The sequence below is a fragment of the Prinia subflava genome, chromosome 2, assembly GCF_021018805.1.
Source record: "Prinia subflava isolate CZ2003 ecotype Zambia chromosome 2, Cam_Psub_1.2, whole genome shotgun sequence".
NCBI lineage: Eukaryota > Metazoa > Chordata > Aves > Passeriformes > Cisticolidae > Prinia > Prinia subflava.
The window spans coordinates 54,619,205-54,638,865 of record NC_086248.1 but is presented as its reverse complement, the minus strand read 5'-3'; the positions used below and the strand labels follow the sequence as shown (position 1 = coordinate 54,638,865).

Here is a 19,661-nt window from a genome sequence, read left to right as displayed (position 1 = left end):
TTCCTCTTTTTGTCTCTATTTCAGACTTAATCTTTGTGGAAAGAGCACAGTCTTTATTAGTCTGTACCGACATACGTACCCTATGTTGTAGCCATTATCCATAGTGATCACTAGGCAGCAGCAAAAACGTCCTAAGACCTTCCACTAAAGGATCCTCAGCTGCCTGTGAGACCTCAGTTTAAGCATGTATGTCACCAGTATGATGCCACCTTCCTTGCAATAAGCTGGGGTCTAGGTTTGCTGCTCAGTTTTTTTTCTAATGCCTTATGAATGACTCTTATGGCCCATTTTGTTTTCTTGGCTTCTCTGAATTTCCACTGAATAAAAGGGGCACGCTTTCAAACTTGAAATTTTAGGCAAGACTTAGTGCCTAATTTGCCATTTTCAAATACTCTTGACTAAATGAATTAAACATTTCTGCCAAGAAAAAATATTACAGCATTACACAGGTACCCTTGATCTCAGAACTGTGTAAGACACACAGATTTAAACTAAACAATACCTTTAGGTGGATGAAGCTTGTGACCTGTTTTTTCACACCATCCAACAGGATGAATGTCTGAAGAATCAGCATTCACCCAGAAATCATAACAATCTGGGTATCCATCAAAATGTAGTCTTATTCTGTAGCCACAAACCTAAAAGCAAGAATTGACAACATACAACACTATGTTTTAAGATTTTTGCCCTACACATAACCATTTCCACTCAATATTACATATAATAACTGTATGTTTTCAGTCAGCTTTTTACTTCTGCCCAATCCAGTACTGGATGAATAAATTCATTTGATAAAAAGGAGAGAATTAAAAGGCAAAGCTATTCTCAGCCTGAGTGCCTCCTTTTCCGGTCAAAAGAATTTAATAAAAAGCTGGCTATTGCCAGTAGTGTTCAAAACCTTGAAAATGGTTCAACCCAGCATCAGAGTAAAACATAAGCCCTACAGAAGATCATGAATACATCTGATACAACTGAGGACAAAGTGCAGATAATGAGGTTCTCAAGCTATCCTGATTAACTGATATGCAAGGGAGCAGTGAACAATAAGTATGTTCAAAAGGCTCTCCAGAGAGATATTGAAAACTGTTTAAGTAAAGATGAGAAATCAGTGGAGGTATTCCCTAGAACTTCATTATTCCATGAAGCAATAAGTCAACCAGTGAGAAGAGGAGAAAAACAGGACACAATACTCTCTCTGTATGGAAGGTCTCCACATCTCCTCGAGTGCCAAATGTCATAAATTTACTGCAGCCATCAGTGAAAATTTCCACATCAACCCTATTTTATATTTAATTTGTACTCTGACATAACTTCAAGTTTCTCCATTTTAATTCATAAATTAAGTAAAAAAAAAAATTAGAACTACGCAAAAAATTAAAGTAAGGTATGCTTAAAATATATACAAAATATGCCTGAGAAGCAGGTTCTCCATTGAAAGCAAAGAAGCTGCTAATCAGAAAAATTATGTCATGAACCACAGCAAAAAGAAAAACCGAGTTTATATTTTATGTCAACTTGCCCAGGTTGCCAATACAGGCAATTTCTGTGGCCATTAGCCTGAAAAAGTTGTAGCACAACAGCAACACAATAAACTTTCAGGTATTTGTATCAGTGAATAGAGCAACTGCAAATACTATCAAACTTCCATAAATCTGCTTTGTATCAGTTGTCATGTTTCTTTTCTATTTGTTTTTTATTTTAAACACAAACTACAGAATTACAGATAAAACCACACATCATCCAACTAGTCTAATACTGTTATCTGTGTATATATCTGTTAAACATATGTATTGCTGCATTGACACTGGATATATTCTTCACATGTCCATCAGGCAGAAATAATACAGCATTATTAATTTAAAAACCATCTTCCTACGTACAGTTTCTGCCTGCCTGTTAGGTGAGAGTGAGGGTTTTCAGCTGCTGCTGTTTCCTTTCAGTGTCTACTATAACCCCTCACTGGCTGCCTGCTTACCTCAGCCACCGTGAGAACACAGTAGATGGACTGGTGCTCAGGATCCACCCCCTCCAGCTTCATCCCTGCCTTGAACCCGTTCTTGTTGTATGGGAAAGATTGATACTGCAGTGGGAAAGAACAGTTTCAGTACTTCTGAAAGTACACCAGAGAAAGACACAACATCTTAATAAGGAATAGACCAATGATTATATAGTAGTCATGTTTCTGAAGGAACTAACAAATTATTCTAGTTTTCACATTTTCAAAAACGTAGAGAGGAAAAGAGAAATTGGTGGTTGTTTGAAAAACACAATCATACAAGAATTACTCGAAACTTGAGAGTATGTAAGAAAATTACGAAGAATTAGCAAAAGAGTCAAGGGAAAGAAGATGCCATCATTTGTCTTCAACTTTTTTCACTAATAGTCAATAAAACATCTTAGCAATTTAATTATTTAGTTTTCAGCCTGTACAGTGACATTGACACCTTCCTGGTGGACATTATTCCTATAATAATCACAAAAATGACCCTGTTTTGCCTCTCCAGGTACACATCTCAGGCCATGAAAGATGAACCAAAGGCAGAAATATTAAACATTGTTTGTATGTAGAGATGGCCTATTTGCTGTCCTTCATATGCTGAGTCCAGATTATGTAGTCTCCCAGAAGAATTTGTACACCACAGGAACATGACTATCCTTACATCACATTACAATGAACCCAGAAGAATATCTTTCAAAAAACAGAAAGTGAAAATGAGGCTAAGCAGGATGGATCAATCATCTTTTCAAGTAGCAGGCATCATCATCCCTCTGTTAAAGAGGAAGACAGCAGATATTAAGGTTAAATTGGAGGAAAGATCAGAAAAATAAGTAACCAAAATTGAAGACAGTTTTCCACAGGCTAACAAATTCACAGCCAGTTTATATGTCCCAAATGCTTACAGAAAAAAACACAGGAAAAGTATCTTAAATGTTCCCTTTTCCTTCTGTTTCTAAGAGACACATGCTCCTGAGTCAACTGCAGTACCTCTGCAGCCAAAGGAAGAGAAAGGTACCAAGGGAGATACAAAGAGAGGTATCACCTACTTGGAAGGAAGGGAAACCTTGTGAGACACAGCTTAGAAATCACTCTTAAGTACCAGGAAATGGCAAGGACCCTTCATCATCCTGACCATTCCTAACTAAGGGTATGAAACAACACAGTGAAAAGGACTGCTTCTGAAATGGTAAATCTCAAAATGCAAACAGAAATCAAGGATTCATAATTGTGGTGATGTTTGGTTTAACCTACTCGGTTTGCTGGTTCACCTGTAAAACTGAGAAACATTACTTGGCCAATTCTGAGGGTTAATAAGAATTCTTTTTCTGCTACAGGCTCTAAACACTGTGCACTAAATCAAGCACTACCCAGGGGCTAAAGACTTTGAAAGAAAATACTAAATTAAGATGCACTGGATGAGAAAGGTGCAATGGGGAGGAAACATTGCGTAACTCCAGACTTCAGCACTGTGTGCAGTGCCCTGCAAAGCCTTTGTACTGCAATAGCATTTCATGGACCTTCAGAAAGGCAGAGCAACGCTTTGTGAATCTACCTTCCCACTAGGACACTCTATCCTAATTGTTTTCTTGCTGATTTTTGAACCAGTATATACCACAGGGGGACACAACTGAAGATAGTCAGGAGACTGTTGTTCTTGCACCTACAAATCTGTGGATTCTGCAGACTTAAATCCCAGTTCTTCACTTTTCTACCTCAATAGTGACTAAACCACCAATTAAGGATCAGCTTCATATGCATGTGTAAGCTGAAAAGCTAATTCCTGCTTTAGAGAATATTTCATAGCTGAAGTATGAAGCATACTGAAAGAAATGGATACAAGAAACAGACTACAAGTAAGAACAGAATCATCAAAAAAAAGGTAACACATAGCAGGAGTACAGCAGCTGAGTTCACATGTTTCACCAGGTTTTGTAAGGGAAGATAACAGTATGGAAATCTTCCAAGCAAGAGAGGTGGCACTAATGAAAGCACTGGAATGACAAAGACTACCATGGCAGGCAAAGGACATGCAGGAGAGGAAGATGTGACACCCAATCAGATGACAGGCAAAAGGAGCACAGGACAAAGTAGTATCTGATGTAGTAACAAAATACAATTACAGCAGAAGCTGAAGAAAAGGCAGGTAATAATCAAAGCAACAAGACAAAAGATGACCTTTGTACCACATTGCTAAACATACATAAAGAAAATGATATGGCATGAAAAAGTGTGGGTATGTATCATATTTTTTAGCTTCAGAGGGTAGAAGGAATGGCTAGAGCTGCAGATTTTGGAAGAACATCTGCTTTCTGCAGTCTGATTTGACAGCATTCATCTACAACAACAGAATTCTCTGAAAAAACATAATTGCTTTCATAATTGCTGGCAGACACAGCATCACTTTCATCATGCAGGTTTTCCTGAGAAAAGCATAAAATCTTCAAATTATTTTTGTTTATTGATTTCCCAGGAATTTCATGATCTTAGGTGGTTGACTGACTTTAAATTTCAGGTCATACCTCTTTAAAAAGCTTAGTAGGTACTGCAGTAGCCCTTTCTTCCTCCAGATAGGATGCCCAACACCATGCTTGCCTTCCTTTAGAGGGTACAGCTATAAAGAAGCATAAAACAGTAAAATAATTCTGTTAACATCTCAAGAAAAAAACCCCACAACACAAGTTCATAATATTCTTGAATTTACATTTTATGAAATGCACTCATGGTGTTGCTCTTATTTCAGAAAGAAAAACTTATTTCAGAAAAAGGAGAAGTTCTGTAGGCTGAACATGAAGGTTCCTGGTTTGTCCAGAAACATTTCCAGCAGTTCAAACCTTGATTAGTAACAGGAAAAAAGCTCCTTCAGGTGACAAGAACAACTTACAAAGTCTTGCTCTGATGTGTTTTTCCTTATTGCTTCTAAGAAGCATTAAGATATATAATCTGCAAATGTGTAAAAAGATGAGTTCAAATCACAAAATAGCTCCGTATTTTAAGGGGTTTCTTTTCCCCCCCATGTCTTTCTTTTAGTGGAAAGGATTTTCAGCTGGATACTGCTCATAGTAAGATTTTTTAAATCATGGCTGAAATGCCCTATTCTTTAATAGTATTCAGAATGTTTCTCACCTACTCCATCACTTCGTGGTTTGATGGTTTTGGGTAGAAAGGCAGTGATTTACAGTATTTTCTGCAAGCCTTCAGAACTGTCACCATTGCTTTTTTTTCCTCAGGATGTCATTAGCATATGACAGAAACCTCCAGTTTCAGGTTTGTTCACACAGTATGAACACTTGCATAGTGATTGCAATATTGCTTACAGTCCATCTTAATAAAGGCTAGTCACACAGTTTTCAGGCCTTGAAAATAAAGCACTACCTGCCCTAGCAATAGCCAGGAACTTCAAGAACAGATGGCCTGGAGGCTGGCCACATATGTATCTACTTTCATAGACCTCTACTCTGCTTTACTCATTTCCACCTAAAATTCCTCCTCTGCACAGGCAGCTTAGCATTTCAGACCATAAGCTCACACTGTCAGAAGGATTCATCACAGTCCACACTGTGATTCTGGGTTGATCCAGACTGTGGGCTACTCACAGGAAAAAATAAATCCTTTAAGTAACAGTCTGGCTTAGCATTTTTATGATTAAAACATGAACCATAACAATAGTGATGCCAAACTCTCCTGAAGAAAGCTGATAATGTAACCAAAAGATAATAAATTTCTGAGTGATAGTGACCACTCAACACTATTAGACCACATTCATTTTATTTGGGATTTACACTGTTTTTATCTATTCCATTAAAGAAATTAACTGTGCATGGTTCTGCATACAAATTGGTATTTTATACCAGTTTACACTTTTATACTGATGTTTTCCAAAATAAAAATAAGAAACCCAAACAGAAGAAATTTGTAAGTCAGTCTGTCAGTGGGCAGCTGTGATTTCCACAGAGCATCAGCTTTGTGCTTGTGTCTCCCTTGCTTCTTATCTCTTCAGCCTTTGAAGCAACTGTAGAAACATTTCAGGACTGATTCTGTCTCAGAAAGGGGATCTTTCATAACTTTTATTGTTGCATCTTCAACCAGTAGTTCATCTGCCTGGTGTATCAGAGCTAATTGGAGTTCTGTGTTGATTAGTGGCCTGGCAACTGGAGGGCAAAATGTAGGTCTTGGTTGGTGTACCACTGAGGTATAATAGCAGCTGATTCTCCAATTCTTCCTAAAACTATCTATCATACAAACAGCTTGAAAGAACAGCACTCATTTAAAATATGTTTTATTATGTTGCTTGACGCAGTATATGTCCCTTTGGATTGATTATAGCAATTATTCCTAAACAGTTCCATAAACGTGTCTATTTCCACCACATAATGAGGATGCAAAATTGATCCCCAAGGAAACAAAAGTAAACTTTCACTTCTGTTTGATACATGTCTTTCAACATCTGGGAACTCAATGGAGCTGATTCCCTCTAATACTGGCACTATTTACAGGGATGAAAAGAAAAAAACCCAAAATGCACATTTAGTTTCATTTACGCTCACGACATCCTCCCTTAAAAATTAATTGCTGTAAATAACACTGTCACCGTCCTTTTACAGGACTGAAAAAAAGTCAATAGGGAACACAAATTCTGTGAAACGATGCTGGCAATTCACAGTAAGATATGGATACTACCTGAAGAATTGATGGTTGAGATTTTTGTTTCATAAACAAACTTACTTTGTTTCAAAACTGTCATCTCCCCTTTTCTTTTTCTCCTAGCTCTTTGTGAGACTCTCAGGATCCTTCCTTCAGGTTTGTCTTCCTAAATTAGAAAGAGGAAAAAAAGAGTACAGTAACCTGTAGTATAAAAGTATAGTATGCTAAAAGTTGAGATACTGAAGTTAAAACTGTGACTTCTTTTAAATGTCTATGGACCCAGCTCTCTCCTACCTCAAACAAAGGTGCAGATGTCTAATAGAAGCAAAGTGAGCCATCAGTGACAAATCACAGCAAACACAGTGAAAATGGCAGGCAGAAGGGCTCTCACCTCTTGGCATTCAGCCAGCCAGGCTTGTCTGACCCAGGCACAGATCATGAAGCCTTCAGCAGACCTTGCTGATAAATACCAGTATCTTTGGCATGTTCATACTTCCAAAGTAATTTAAAGAAAAATCTCTCACAGCTTTACTGTCTCTGATTCTTTTTTTCAAATGTACAATTGCTTTATTAAATACAAAATGACACTAATCCTTCTAATTTTTTTCCCTGCTTTTGTATTAACAGCTCTGTGAGCACCTGAGCAGATGAACAGAGGAAGTACCCATCTGAGAGGGCAGATGAATGGAGACAAAGAAGGTGTCCCCTGACTTTTGCCTAAGATACTGCTATACAGAGAGCTGCAAATTCCCTCCTGACAACTCTAGTGTCTTCAGCCTGTCAACTGTCTTTGACAGTTCAGTGGCTGCAGAACTCTGCCCTTCTCCCTGAAAACTATACTACACCCAGTAGTGTCACAGCTTTGGGCAGAAAACACATACTACAAGAAAACAAACTTTATGGGAAAGTACTGTGGTAAGCTTTTTCTAAAATGAAGAATAGATCCAGAAGGGAAAAAAAACACAAAACAAAAAAACCCAGAAGGTGCTCCAAAGCACTGCAACACAAAAGCAAAACAAAATTTTGGCTATGATTTTCAAAGGCAAATTACACTAAGAAAACCCAAAGTATTCCCTTCTTAACTGTAGTACAGCTTTCTCTGTAAATAAATTATTGGTCTACAGTTATTTATTCATGTGCAGAATGACAAAGTAACAGGGTTGTTGGGAAATATATACTCCTGGTTTTCCATGCTGAAGACACGGCAAGTCTACATAGCATCATTTTTCCTTTAAATCTTTTTTGTTCTGTTCTTAAAGAACAGGGAAAATATACAAAAAACAGCTTTTATCAATTCAACGTCAATAATTACAATTTACTACTGAGGCATAATTAAATTGGCAAACAAACCAACTACTTATTTTGGCTCTGACAGAGTGATGAAGTCTCTTCTCTTTGTGGACTGATGGAGCTACAGACATTGCAATACCAGGCAAAACTCCCACCCAAACGCTTGCAGGAATGGGTTTATGATGCATACGAACAATTTCATCGGGATTCTCCTTCTTCTCCCCATTATCCCGGGACTCTTCTTTGAGAGGTACTTTTGCTTTTCTTTTCCGAATGCCTTTAGAATCATCTTCCCCATTGCATTCCATGCTGGGATTTTCCTCCTTTGGTTCTCTATCACAGGAGTAACACAATGACACAAAGCCAATATTATTTCACTTCTCATGTTCATAAAACAAGCAAAAAAGCAAGTCAATGCGTGGGTCGCATAGTATTATACTGAATATATTCTTAGAAATACTACTGAAAAATTAAGTCTGTCAAAAGCATAATCTGAGAGACACACAATAGCAACTGTAAAAGGAAAGCTGTCAGTTTATGCTGAACAAGTTTTACATGTTTTAAACAGTGTGTCTTTTCTCCTGTACCATCAATTCTCCCAGAGAAGCAAACTGTGAAATGTTTAGGACTGCAGGGCAGTTTAGAGAGAGGAAGGCAAAGGTAATTGTTAAGTCTGACAAATCCAATTGGAGAAAGCTGGTATGTGACTGTACAAATTGCTAAACAAGAAATCAGAATTGAAAACTTTGAAGCAATTAGCTAAAAATGAAGGAAAATGTACAAAATCCTAAATGTTTAAAACTGCCATAATCTAGCAATATGCAGTACAGAATGGACACACTAACACAACCATGCTTTTATGATGAGATGAAATGCACTAGATGAAAAAAAAGAACTGAGAAACTGCAGTATGCTCATGTTTTCACTCACTGTCAGCTATAAAACAGCTCTTGCACTTAATTATAATTAACTTACCACCCCAACCATCTCATTACTGATTATCTTAATTCCAATGACTGAAACAGGGTGGGAGTCTGACACTGATTCATGCTTCCCATAGACTGTTTTACTGCTTGCATCTGACAGCAGAACACAGCACGCTGAGTAAAAAAGACTGCCTTCAATGTCAGTGTTAGACAAAACCAAATGTTGCTAAGGCATTTACACAAAAAACAGTGAAAGAACATTATAAACCAATGGTGACACTGAAACTTGTCTGCTTAATACCTCCCTCTGCCCCACCATGAACATTTTATCCCACTTCACTCTTGTGCAGCATTTATGCCAAATTCTTTGTTTCTATGCTTTATTATAGCACCTACTTGTTTTTTACTTGCTGGGCACATTTCTGGCTGCAAAATTTCCCTTCAGGAACAAATTCTTCTATGGTACCATAGCAGTAACAGTTTTCACAGAAAACAAGTCCATCCACTTTTGCAGTTTCCTTCAACCTTGTGGGGATCCCTGTCTTTTCTGAAAAGGCTGCACAATGACAAAAGTTAACTTCACTTAGGCAGAGGTGATATATTCCCCAACATCCTTAGCAGGCCTTGCCAAGCAAAGAGAAAAACATCAAGCACACCACTCTTGTCAGAATGAAGAACTAGGAGTTAGTGTTTGTATGAGGTCCAGATTGCTGACAAGCAAGTCGGGTTTTCACATTTCAACAGGAGAGAAGAATCCACTATTCTATGGTTCTGTCACAGCTTGATGTGGCTCTTGTGGAAGGACTGAATTTGTGACAGGCACTGACTGCCCACAGTCATCACCACCCAGAATCCATGACCTCATGTCTTCCTGATATGCCTATAACCTAAATTTGGGAGAAAATGGTTGGGGGAAGTTACCTTTCATTAGGTGAAACTATTTCTGGAAGCAAATCACTGACTACAGTCTGCAGTCTCTAGCAGCAGCTACTGCTCAATCTGTCCGAGGGCCACCAGAAGTGAAACATCACTCAACTTGTAACAAAGACATCTTCAAATACAAAGTTACTCACTGATCCCAGGCTGCAATTTCCCCACAGCAGGCACAGAGCCTAGGACAGGCTATATCCGGGAGAGAACGCAGTTACTTTCCCTCACAAGCAACTATGAAACACTGTCAAGTACTCCAGCCTCTAGAGCAGGTTGTTGTCATTGTACCTCCCCAAAAGGCAAATGTCTAGTCACAGACTATTTATGTTGCTTAAGCACTGTACTGTCTTTGAAAGCAGAATCAAATGAAGTCTTGCATGCAGGCTATCTCCCCCAGAAGAATATATAATGTATGTTATGTTTACACATCACCATCATAAGTGGTTCAAAACAACTATTTCTTCTCACAATGGAAAATTTTAGCAGCATTTTTACTTTTGGGGAGCACTAAATTCATCAAGGACAGTGTAATTTGGTAGCAGAATGCTTACTCAATGTGTTTATATGTCCATAAACAGAGTTCAATTCAGTAGAAACACAATTTTTTGTTTAGGTTTGTCACACTGGAGGGGATGCAGTTGCGCGCTTTGCTGTCCCTAAGTCACCTCTCAGTCTAAGCACAGAACTTCTTGTGCTACTACACTGCCACAATGTTCTACGCTCATCACAGATTTGAAACTTGAATTAACCATCGTGCCTTCCTACAAAGCACCTTAACTGTGGTCTGGGGGCAGGCAAACCACTTTCCTACCAGTGTTACTGTCCCACATGACAATTACGATCTAAGGGCGAGGGAGAAGCAAAGGAAAGCTCTCACTGACTTCTATTCTCGTGCTTATAGGGATGATTATGAAACAAAAAATGTGAAGTCAGCTTTTCAAAGGACTTACAGAAAGCATATTTTAAAAGAAAGTTGATAAAATGTAATACCAACAAGGAAAAAACTAGGCAATTGTAAATAACCCCAAAACCATTGTGATGTTCTCTTTCATGCTACTCCATCATTATTGGAATCTGTAAAAAGATTGCAATAATTTATGACCACGTAAACCAACTTTCCTTGAACAAAACAGGTGTTTCTTATTCCAGTATTTTAAATCCAGGAAACACTTTATCTGGTAGATAGATACTACAACTCTTAGAATTTTACCATTCAAGACAAACAGTAACTGTTACTGCACACTGATTTTAATGCTGCAGAAAAGCACAGTCGGCAGGAGTGAGGCATCTACAGGGGCACACACTGCACATCTAACACTGACATCAGTGCTGCCAGCTGTGCCGACCATACCAAGGCTGTTTGCAGTGCACAAATGAGCTCTAGGCAGTTAGCAGAGTCTGTGGGCAGTCTGGAGAACCAGCACAACAAAAATGTCAGTAATTTAAAATTTAAAATCCTCAATAATTAAAAGAAATTTATTATTTTGCAAATTAAATAGAGGGGAAATACCAATTCTAAATTTAGAGAAAATTACTGTAAGAAAAAAAAATTGTGGCTGTAATTGAACTTCAGATGTTTAACAGTGGAATTATTTCCTTTCAACTTGAAATGTATTTATTTTCATATTAATTTACATCCCAAGAAATGGGTTACTTCATCAGAGATACTCTGTCCATTAAGGTAAACAAGTTGTTGATTTTTTTTATTTTGGAGGCAAGCTTTAAGGAAACTTGATAAATTAAAGAAACTACATTTCTACCACAGAAAATGTTTACTGCATTTAACTGACCTTCTTGAGCAGTTGGAACCATCCAGGTTGTGGTAGCAGTTGCCTTTTTAACACTTTCCATCTCGGTTTCATCTGTAATTACTTCCAGGGCCCCAAATTCATTGACTCTAAACTGTAAGACAAAACAAATGGCATAGAGCATAGCAAAAATTTACTGAAGTCTCTTGAAGCATCTTCTATTGCATACAGATTTTACATGCTGTCCTCACCACATTGCCTATTTTTTATGTGTTTCTGCTTATCCCCATGGAATTAAAAACAAGCCATTCTTGCTTCTATCAAGCCAAATGCAAATTCATTTTGATACCTATAAATATTAATTTGCAATAGATACTTATACAGATGCCTCCAATATCTAACTTACACACACACATAAAAAAAATCAGGAACAGAAATTCACAGGAACATCCCCATACCATATGTTTTTCACTGCCAGCAAAATAACACACTCCAGACACCGAGTATTCTTTCTGAGGACCAGGGAGCTGAACGAACACCACAAACCAAATGCTTCACAGAGCACAGAAATTTCAGCATCCCCTGAAAACACAGTACTTCTCCCCTATAAAGCACACATAAACAAACATCTCGAGGCACTTTACGAGGTGTTTAATTACACACTGAATGTGATATTACTGTCAGCCAGACGCGAGGCTCAACAATGCCCCACATGCTGCGCTTCCACTGCAGCACCGCGAGTTACACCCGTCCTGCTGCCAGAGGAAAAGTTTCTTCCCAATGCCGTGGTGATTACAGCACTACCACATGAAAATAACCCCTGCTTCCCAGCCACTACATGGCCTGAAGGCCCAGCTGGTTACATGGGTTTAGCTCAAGGCAGTGTTTTGTCCCTGATCGTCTGCTCCGAGCAGCAAAGGGGTGCCTTTGCCACAGAGAACAGGTCTTTATCAATGTGGTGCTCTTACCAACAGCTTTCAACAGGGGAAATTACATCCCAGGGAGTCCTTCAAAACTCCCCAGCATCCACCAGAGAGGATATTCCTTCAAGGCCATAGCATGAAGCCTCTGTCTGTTTCTCTGGTCAGGCAACTTTACTTTGGGAAAATGAGAATGGGAACAATTGCCTGGCATTACACTGACCCCTTCTGTGCCTCCAGAGGCTGCTGAACACATCACACTCCCTCACTTTGGACCCTGCCATGGCACAGTACTGAAAATAAGCCAGAATGGATGCAATCAAAGGTGACCCCTATACACACACATCACAGCAGTGTGCTTTCCCTAATACAGTCCTTCCAGCCTTAACATTTGCAAAGAGCCAACAAGTCCCAAGGAATGTGAACAGCTAAGAAATAACAAGCTGGGGAGAGGGAAAGGAAGAAGAGGCCCTCACACAATCATATGATGGCTAGAGCTAAGAATTTTGCTTGTGATCAGCTGTGCTCACAACAGATATGAAAGCATGGACAAACTGCTGATAAATCCATCTGGACTGAAACACCATGAGTTCAACTTTGAAAGGCAACCAAATGCACTAAACACCACGTGCTGATACTTCAGTTTGCAGAGAGACATTCATGCTGTTCCACCCAAAGAAAGGCAGTAGAGTTACTATTCAGAAGAGTCTGAACAGCTGACTTATGCACTTAGTCTAGAGTTCCTATTTTGGTTAAGCTCACTTTTGCTATTGGTGCTTTGCTGCCTCTGCAACAGGTGGATGACAGAGAGAAAAACCTTGCTTGCTTTCAAGAGCTCCAACTCTGCAAGAGTTGTCTCACAGCAGGCAAGCTGTGAACACAAGCCAAGACACCTGCAGGTTGCGGCAGCCTACCAGCGGACTGGGCACAGGGAGGTTACTGAGCAGCTCTTCAAAACACTCCCACACCTTCATACAGTATCAGCTGGAACATCCACACACCAAAGGTATTTCTGAACAGTCCAGGGATACCTAAACACCTGGGATATTTCTGCATGATTCAACCAATGCCCAGCCTGACACCACACACATGTTCCTCCTCCACCGGGGCCTCCTGTGGAATACAAGGACATCCGGGCAGGTAAGGCAGTGACTGCCAGCCCTTCTGGCTCCAGAGGACTGGCTGCTGGCTGACAGGCACCCAACAATGGAAGACACATGACTGCAGGGAAGGCTGCTCCCAGCCACTCCTGCCCTGGAGGCTGTCAGCAGCAAGAGCTGAACCATTAAGGAAAAGCTCCCCAGCAGCCAGGCGACCATGCTAAGATGGTCTCAGTGACAGGGAGTGACAACTTGCCACTGCCTCAGCAGGCGGGAGGCACAACAGTCCACCTGGGCACTGCCCCACTGATCACTGTAAGTCCTGGCTTTGCCTGCAGCCTTGCCTTTACTGGTGTCAAGAGGCCTCCAGCCCCTGTTGGGGGGCAAACTTGAGTTCATGTCCGCTCTCACTCTCTATTTCCCCAGCGACAGCATCAGCACTAATGTACACACCGAGCTCTTTGTGGCTAACCAGAGCAACACCTCAGACCTGGGAAGTCATACTCTGGTTTTAGCTGGGGAGGAAAAGACATCAACAGCTTGTGACAAAGGGTAACTGCTTAAAAGCAGGATAAATAGATGTACAAAGCAGCATGCTGAACAAAGTCATCACAGGATAAGAGCTGCCAGAGCAACATGCCAACTAGTGGATACTGCTGGAAGCATGACAAAAAGGTATCTAGATTAATGGTAGTTTATGTGCCTATGAGAAAATTCAACACATTTGTAAGTCTCTTCTACTTAGAGTGGAGGCAACAGAAAATCTAAAAGTAAAGGTTTCATCGTAATATTTCCTCCAAGCCAAAATACAGTAAGAGCAGTCCTCCCAGACACTTCCCTAGGTGTCCTGACATTTTGAAATGTCACAGCAGGTGATATAGAGGGATAGAAACAGTGCCATTGAGCCAGCTTCTGAGGATGGATCCACAGCTTTCTGAGAAGGAAAAATCTGTTTTCAAGTCACAAAACTCCTCAAGTAAATATAGAAAATTGCATTGGATAAAGGGATTTACCTTCAATCTGCCTTCATTGCATCAAACAGTGAAACTCCCCTTGATGGAAACAAAGTTAGGCCAAAACCAAGTACTTAACAAATAAAGTCACAAAAAAGACTGAATTTTGTCACTTCAATGTTTTAAACAGAATTAATTATAAGGCTTCTTAGGTGTAAATTCAATCCACTTGGAGTTTTGTCAAATGCCTGTTGGCAGATTGTAAGCAATCTGTTAAGGTTAAGTCCCACACTATGAAGCCAATGGTCTTAAAGACCAGACAGCAACAGAGAAGAGAAAGAAACCTCAACAACTTTCCTGAACAAATTCACATAAAAACAGGAATAAATGTAACATTTGGATAGGAAATTTAACTTCCCAAATTTCATGTACAGGCAAGCAACGAGGGCAAAAATACACATGTTCAAGTAACAGCAATTCTTTTAATGCAAACATGTTGTAACTGAGTGGGCAGGAAGAGTCCAGCTGCTAATAGGTAAGTCTACAACACAGAACTTCCTCAGCTGCCTTGTCTGCAGTTTCCACAAGGATCAAGAAGAGTAGCTTCCATATAAACATAATTCGAGATTCCTTCCACTCAGAGCTGAGATACATTTTCACATTTTCGGGAAATGATGCCATAATATACTAAAACTTCAGCTTTTATGACTGTTAATTTTATCCCCAGGAAAATTTTAATCTTCATTCAACAGATAACGAACTGAGGAAAGCCAAGGCTTAAATAAATAATAATCAAACATTATCAATACTTTCTCAACCATTTCTCCATCCACATGCTAAGTTTTTTCTATAGGGACCAAAATTACTTCCAATAAATATTTTCAAAAAAATTAAAATTGTATGAAATTTTACACAGGATTGAAACAAGTATCATAAGCCACTGATATGAAGCCTTTGTCTATTGCAAGCAATAGTATCACACAAAGTATTTCATAAATGTTTCAGAAGCAAACAAGTTTTTTGTTAACAGTGAGCTGAAAGTCCATTTCTGAATTTCTTTCTGAAAAACTTCCTTTTATATTTTAATTTCCACGTATTCATGGTCATTTTGTACCCATTTTTTCTGAAGCCACATGACCATATGGATTAGCTATAGTACCCTAACACCAGATCACTTGGTATATGATAGAGCAAGGAATTATTTACCTCCTCAAGTTCCATTTTATTGTGCTAAGCACAAGGTCCTTCTGTTCTCATGAAAATATTCTCCTGTTTTCCCGTTCAGCCTGTCATTCTTTGCCCACCATGTGCTATGGTGAACCATGGAAATCCCAGGGACCATGGGAAAAGCATAACTCTTGTGGGTTTAGAGAATTTCCACTTCTAATGGAAGTTCTTTGCCTTATCCTGCTGGCTGGAAGACACTGTAGTTCTGTGTAGGGCTAATTGAATGCTAAAAGGGCTTTCGGCTGTCTTTTCCACATTTCATAAAAGTACTCTTGAGCATTTTTCTTTATGTGGGATGAACAAAAACTGCCAACAATGCAAAATGTCTATCATATTGTAGATTAATTCTGAAAAACTCAAATTAAGTCATCACTGTTACATATTTCCAATTCAGAGCAACACAGACCAGACTATCAATGTTTGCTGTTACTTGTGCCCTCTTAGGAATGTAAAAGATCTCATCAGTTCCCACAAGTATCAATTCAGAATAAAAGTTGCTATTGTTTTATATATGGTAAAATTATTATTTGGGAAGATAAAAAAAAAAAAGAAGAACCACTGAAGTGCAAAGGAAGAAAAAAAGAACAAAACACTCACATATGCTAATGCACAGCTTTAAAACAAATTAGAAAAATCAGCCAACACCACCATCTACTGGGCAAGACAAGGACAAAAAGTTCATTGCAATAAAGACAATTGTTGCTGCATTTTGACAGTAACTTCAGCAACAAAACAGATCTTGACACCACAACAGTGATTGTGGACACGCACAGAAGAAATCTGCAAAATTTTTAATATCCAAACCAAAAGTAAATTGAGTAAATGCTTAATACTCTTTATGCCTATGAAGTAGCTATGCTTAAAGTAGTAGCATTCCACAGCAGTTTGTCAAGAGGACTGATACCTGGGACTTCAGTGATACAAGAACTACACTCTGATCTCTACTAAGCAGAAAGTTATCATTCTTGGTGTTAATCACCATTTAGTCACAGTGGTTTCAGTGGGACTCCTCAAATAAATCAGAGCTTTTCTGGCATTTTATAGCCTTGTTAACATGAAGGAATCATCTGTCACCACTGAATTGTCAAACCATATCCTGCTACATGCCAAACTATTTTTTACATATTACTTAAGTTGAATAAGTTATTAAATGCCAGAGCTTGTCCATTCAACCAGACCCCTCTTCCCTGTGTGTGTGATACACTCTTCACATGCACAATCACATACTACTTTTTCCACAGAACCTCTGCCCCAGGCAAGGGCTGAATAGCATTCAGAAAAATGAGGCAGCTGTTGGTATTTTTATACTCTTTCTTCAAGCAGTAAAGCCAGTCTTATTTACTCCACATGGTTTGAAAGCAGAATGACTGTTTATTTTCTCTAAAAAAAACCCCCAACATACAACAAAGAACAGGTATCTAAAAAAGCTTTAGGCACTCTAGCAATTACTGCTACAATGTAGTTTAAAGTAACTCCTGAAACAAAATCTCTGTTCTCAGCTACTTACGAAAGAACAAAAAAACCCCTCTCTTTGGTAGCTCTTCATCCTTCTGAGTACTCTGCTCCCAATTTATTTTAAAGCACTCAGTAAGCACGTGACCCCTTACACTTGCCTGGTCACAAATTTTGACTCTTTTAGGGATAGAGAATATTGGGGAAATGTGTTCCTGCACCTGCCAATTCTGCTTCTTCAGTGATGAGAAAGGATCCTGCCTGCACAGTGCTACTCTGCAAGTATGGCACAAGACAAACTTAAGCGGGATCACAGGGTATTTAGGGCTCCCTAAATTATAACCAGCAGAAATTAAATTCCTCACCATGAACAAGGGGTAAGGCCAGACCCACTCTCACTGAAGTGATGCTGTCAGCAAGTCAAGCACTTCCACCAAACCTGGACTGATTTTAAGATGCTTCAGCAACACTGCAATAGGCTAATCCTGAAGTAACAAAGAAGAGAGAACAATCTGCATCCAAAAAGAAAGGGTTTTTTCCTATCTGGGCAGGCACAAGCAGGAAGGAATTGCTATCAAATTATATCCTTCCAAAAATAAAAATAATAGCAGCATTCTCACATCACTGCTGAACAGAAAGCTAAGGTACCATCAGAAAGCATATCCCTTTAGCAGGAGAGACTGACATTTCCCCAGTATATACCAATACCTCAGTCTTGTCTGCAGTTATGTTTATCTACTTTATTCTTAGACACTCCTCAGGCTCTTCCAAACCCCCCCAACCCACTTCAAGTGCTCAAGAATTATCTCAGTACCAGAGGGCTTCCCACTGATTTCTCTACACTGCAAACTCAGTCTGCCTTATTATCTCCACTTGAGTAGGAAATTGCAGCTAAACAGACTTTCTTAAGGTGACACATAAATCAGCAACAGAGCCAGAAGTCAAGGCCTGCCAAGATGACGCTTATTGATCCAGAAGTTGACCTACAAGGCAACCCTGGCTCCGAATTATTTCAGCCAGAATATTTCTAAATACAAAACACTAACATCTCATGGGAAGCCCAAGCTAGCAAAGAAACAAAAAAAATGGCTACATGCCAAAAATTTGGTTCCAGTGAGCTGCTCAGCACTGTGCAGAAAGGCTGAGGTGGAAACAAGTGCAGTGCTAAGCATTCCTGTGTGGGACTTACCTGCAATTATCACAAAACTATTCCTTCTCCTTTTTGAAACCCTCTGCCCAGCTGCTTTCAAGTTTAACAGCATCTACAGCAAACAGCACAGGAGACTTTGTGGTAAAATACCATGTGATCACTTAAGGGAAGACTACCACAAATACACACAAGGGAACCCAAATAAAGGTCCATTGGCAAAACAAAAATCCAGCATTTCTTGCCTTTGCAGTTTTAACAATTTTAATAGTGAAATTTCCCTTTTTGGTCCTTTTTTTTTTATTATTTACATAAAGTTCACGCATTTTATGAAAGTGCAAAGTTTTAACCAGAAATCTATGGCAATGAAGCAGAGCAAGAGCTAATTAATTACATTAGATTGCAACAGAATAAAGGTAATTTCATGTGCAAAGGACCAGGCCACTAGGTAGATCTGCTGGGGCTCATACACGGTCAGAGAAAGATCCCATCTGTCATGCTTTCTGCTCCCTGTGCTGCTCCTTACCACCTTCCCTGAAGGGAATCCATCCTCTCTCTGGAGCAGCACCTTCCCAGTGCTGGCAGTGATTTAACCAGGTACTGGTAGTTGATATTTCCAATGGACACCACTTTCATGGACTCTCCCCGCCTCTCCAGATCCAAAGGGCAGCACATGCTGCCATGAGAAAACACAAACAGCTTTGCACCGAAAAAGCACTGCACAAAGTTATCGCCTGAGACACTACCCATGTTTCCATAACAATGTGGGAAAACAAGTTGTTCTAAAATCAATTCATTGTCTCAGGCAAGCTCGAACACAATTTAAGAACAGGCAAGTGGAAGGATGTACTTTACTGCCTTGAGGTGCTGCACCCCTGCATTCAGAAACAAGCAATCCAAATCTCTCTTACCTTCTTTAAAGCACTGCTGGAAATGCCAAACACCACTGGCCATTATTCCACCATTCAGTTCCACTGCTCTGTTTGGTTTCCTACAATATTTGCTGCCCAACTTTATTTACAGGTTAATTTCTTCATCATCAAATTTTAATTTTTTTCTTTATGTTCAAGCACAATTTGCAAGCTGGAAATAACCAAAATTCTGTCCACACAGTTTATAACTGCTCACTTTCCAAACACAGCACTAGAAAATGCATTAAGAAGTACTTCATAAACTTCTGTCACTGCAGTAGGAAGTGACTGTAAATTATTACAGCTTTTCCAATTTAATGAGTATATTTAAATCTTGAAGCCATGGTGTTACTGTGTGCACTCAGCACAGAGATTTAAAAAAAAAAAAGGAAAAAAAGAGAAAAAAGAGGAGCATTT

General features: G+C 39.3%; 1 protein-coding gene across 5 annotated transcripts in view; it reads right to left on the bottom strand.

Annotated features, from left to right (window-relative positions):
• The window catches only part of L3MBTL3 (L3MBTL histone methyl-lysine binding protein 3), a 79,981-nt gene that overhangs the window by 45,474 nt on the left and 14,846 nt on the right, over positions 1-19,661 (bottom strand). For all 5 annotated transcript variants that reach the window (XM_063389989.1, XM_063389990.1, XM_063389992.1 and 2 more), the window contains exons 3-9: positions 11,577-11,688; positions 9,253-9,412; positions 8,125-8,263; positions 6,722-6,806; positions 4,519-4,610; positions 1,976-2,080; positions 503-638 (exon numbers count right to left, since the gene is read on the bottom strand). In XM_063389989.1, the coding sequence (XP_063246059.1) occupies positions 503-638; positions 1,976-2,080; positions 4,519-4,610; positions 6,722-6,806; positions 8,125-8,263; positions 9,253-9,412; positions 11,577-11,688 (829 nt within the window). The remainder of the gene's footprint in view (positions 1-502; positions 639-1,975; positions 2,081-4,518; positions 4,611-6,721; positions 6,807-8,124; positions 8,264-9,252; positions 9,413-11,576; positions 11,689-19,661) is intronic.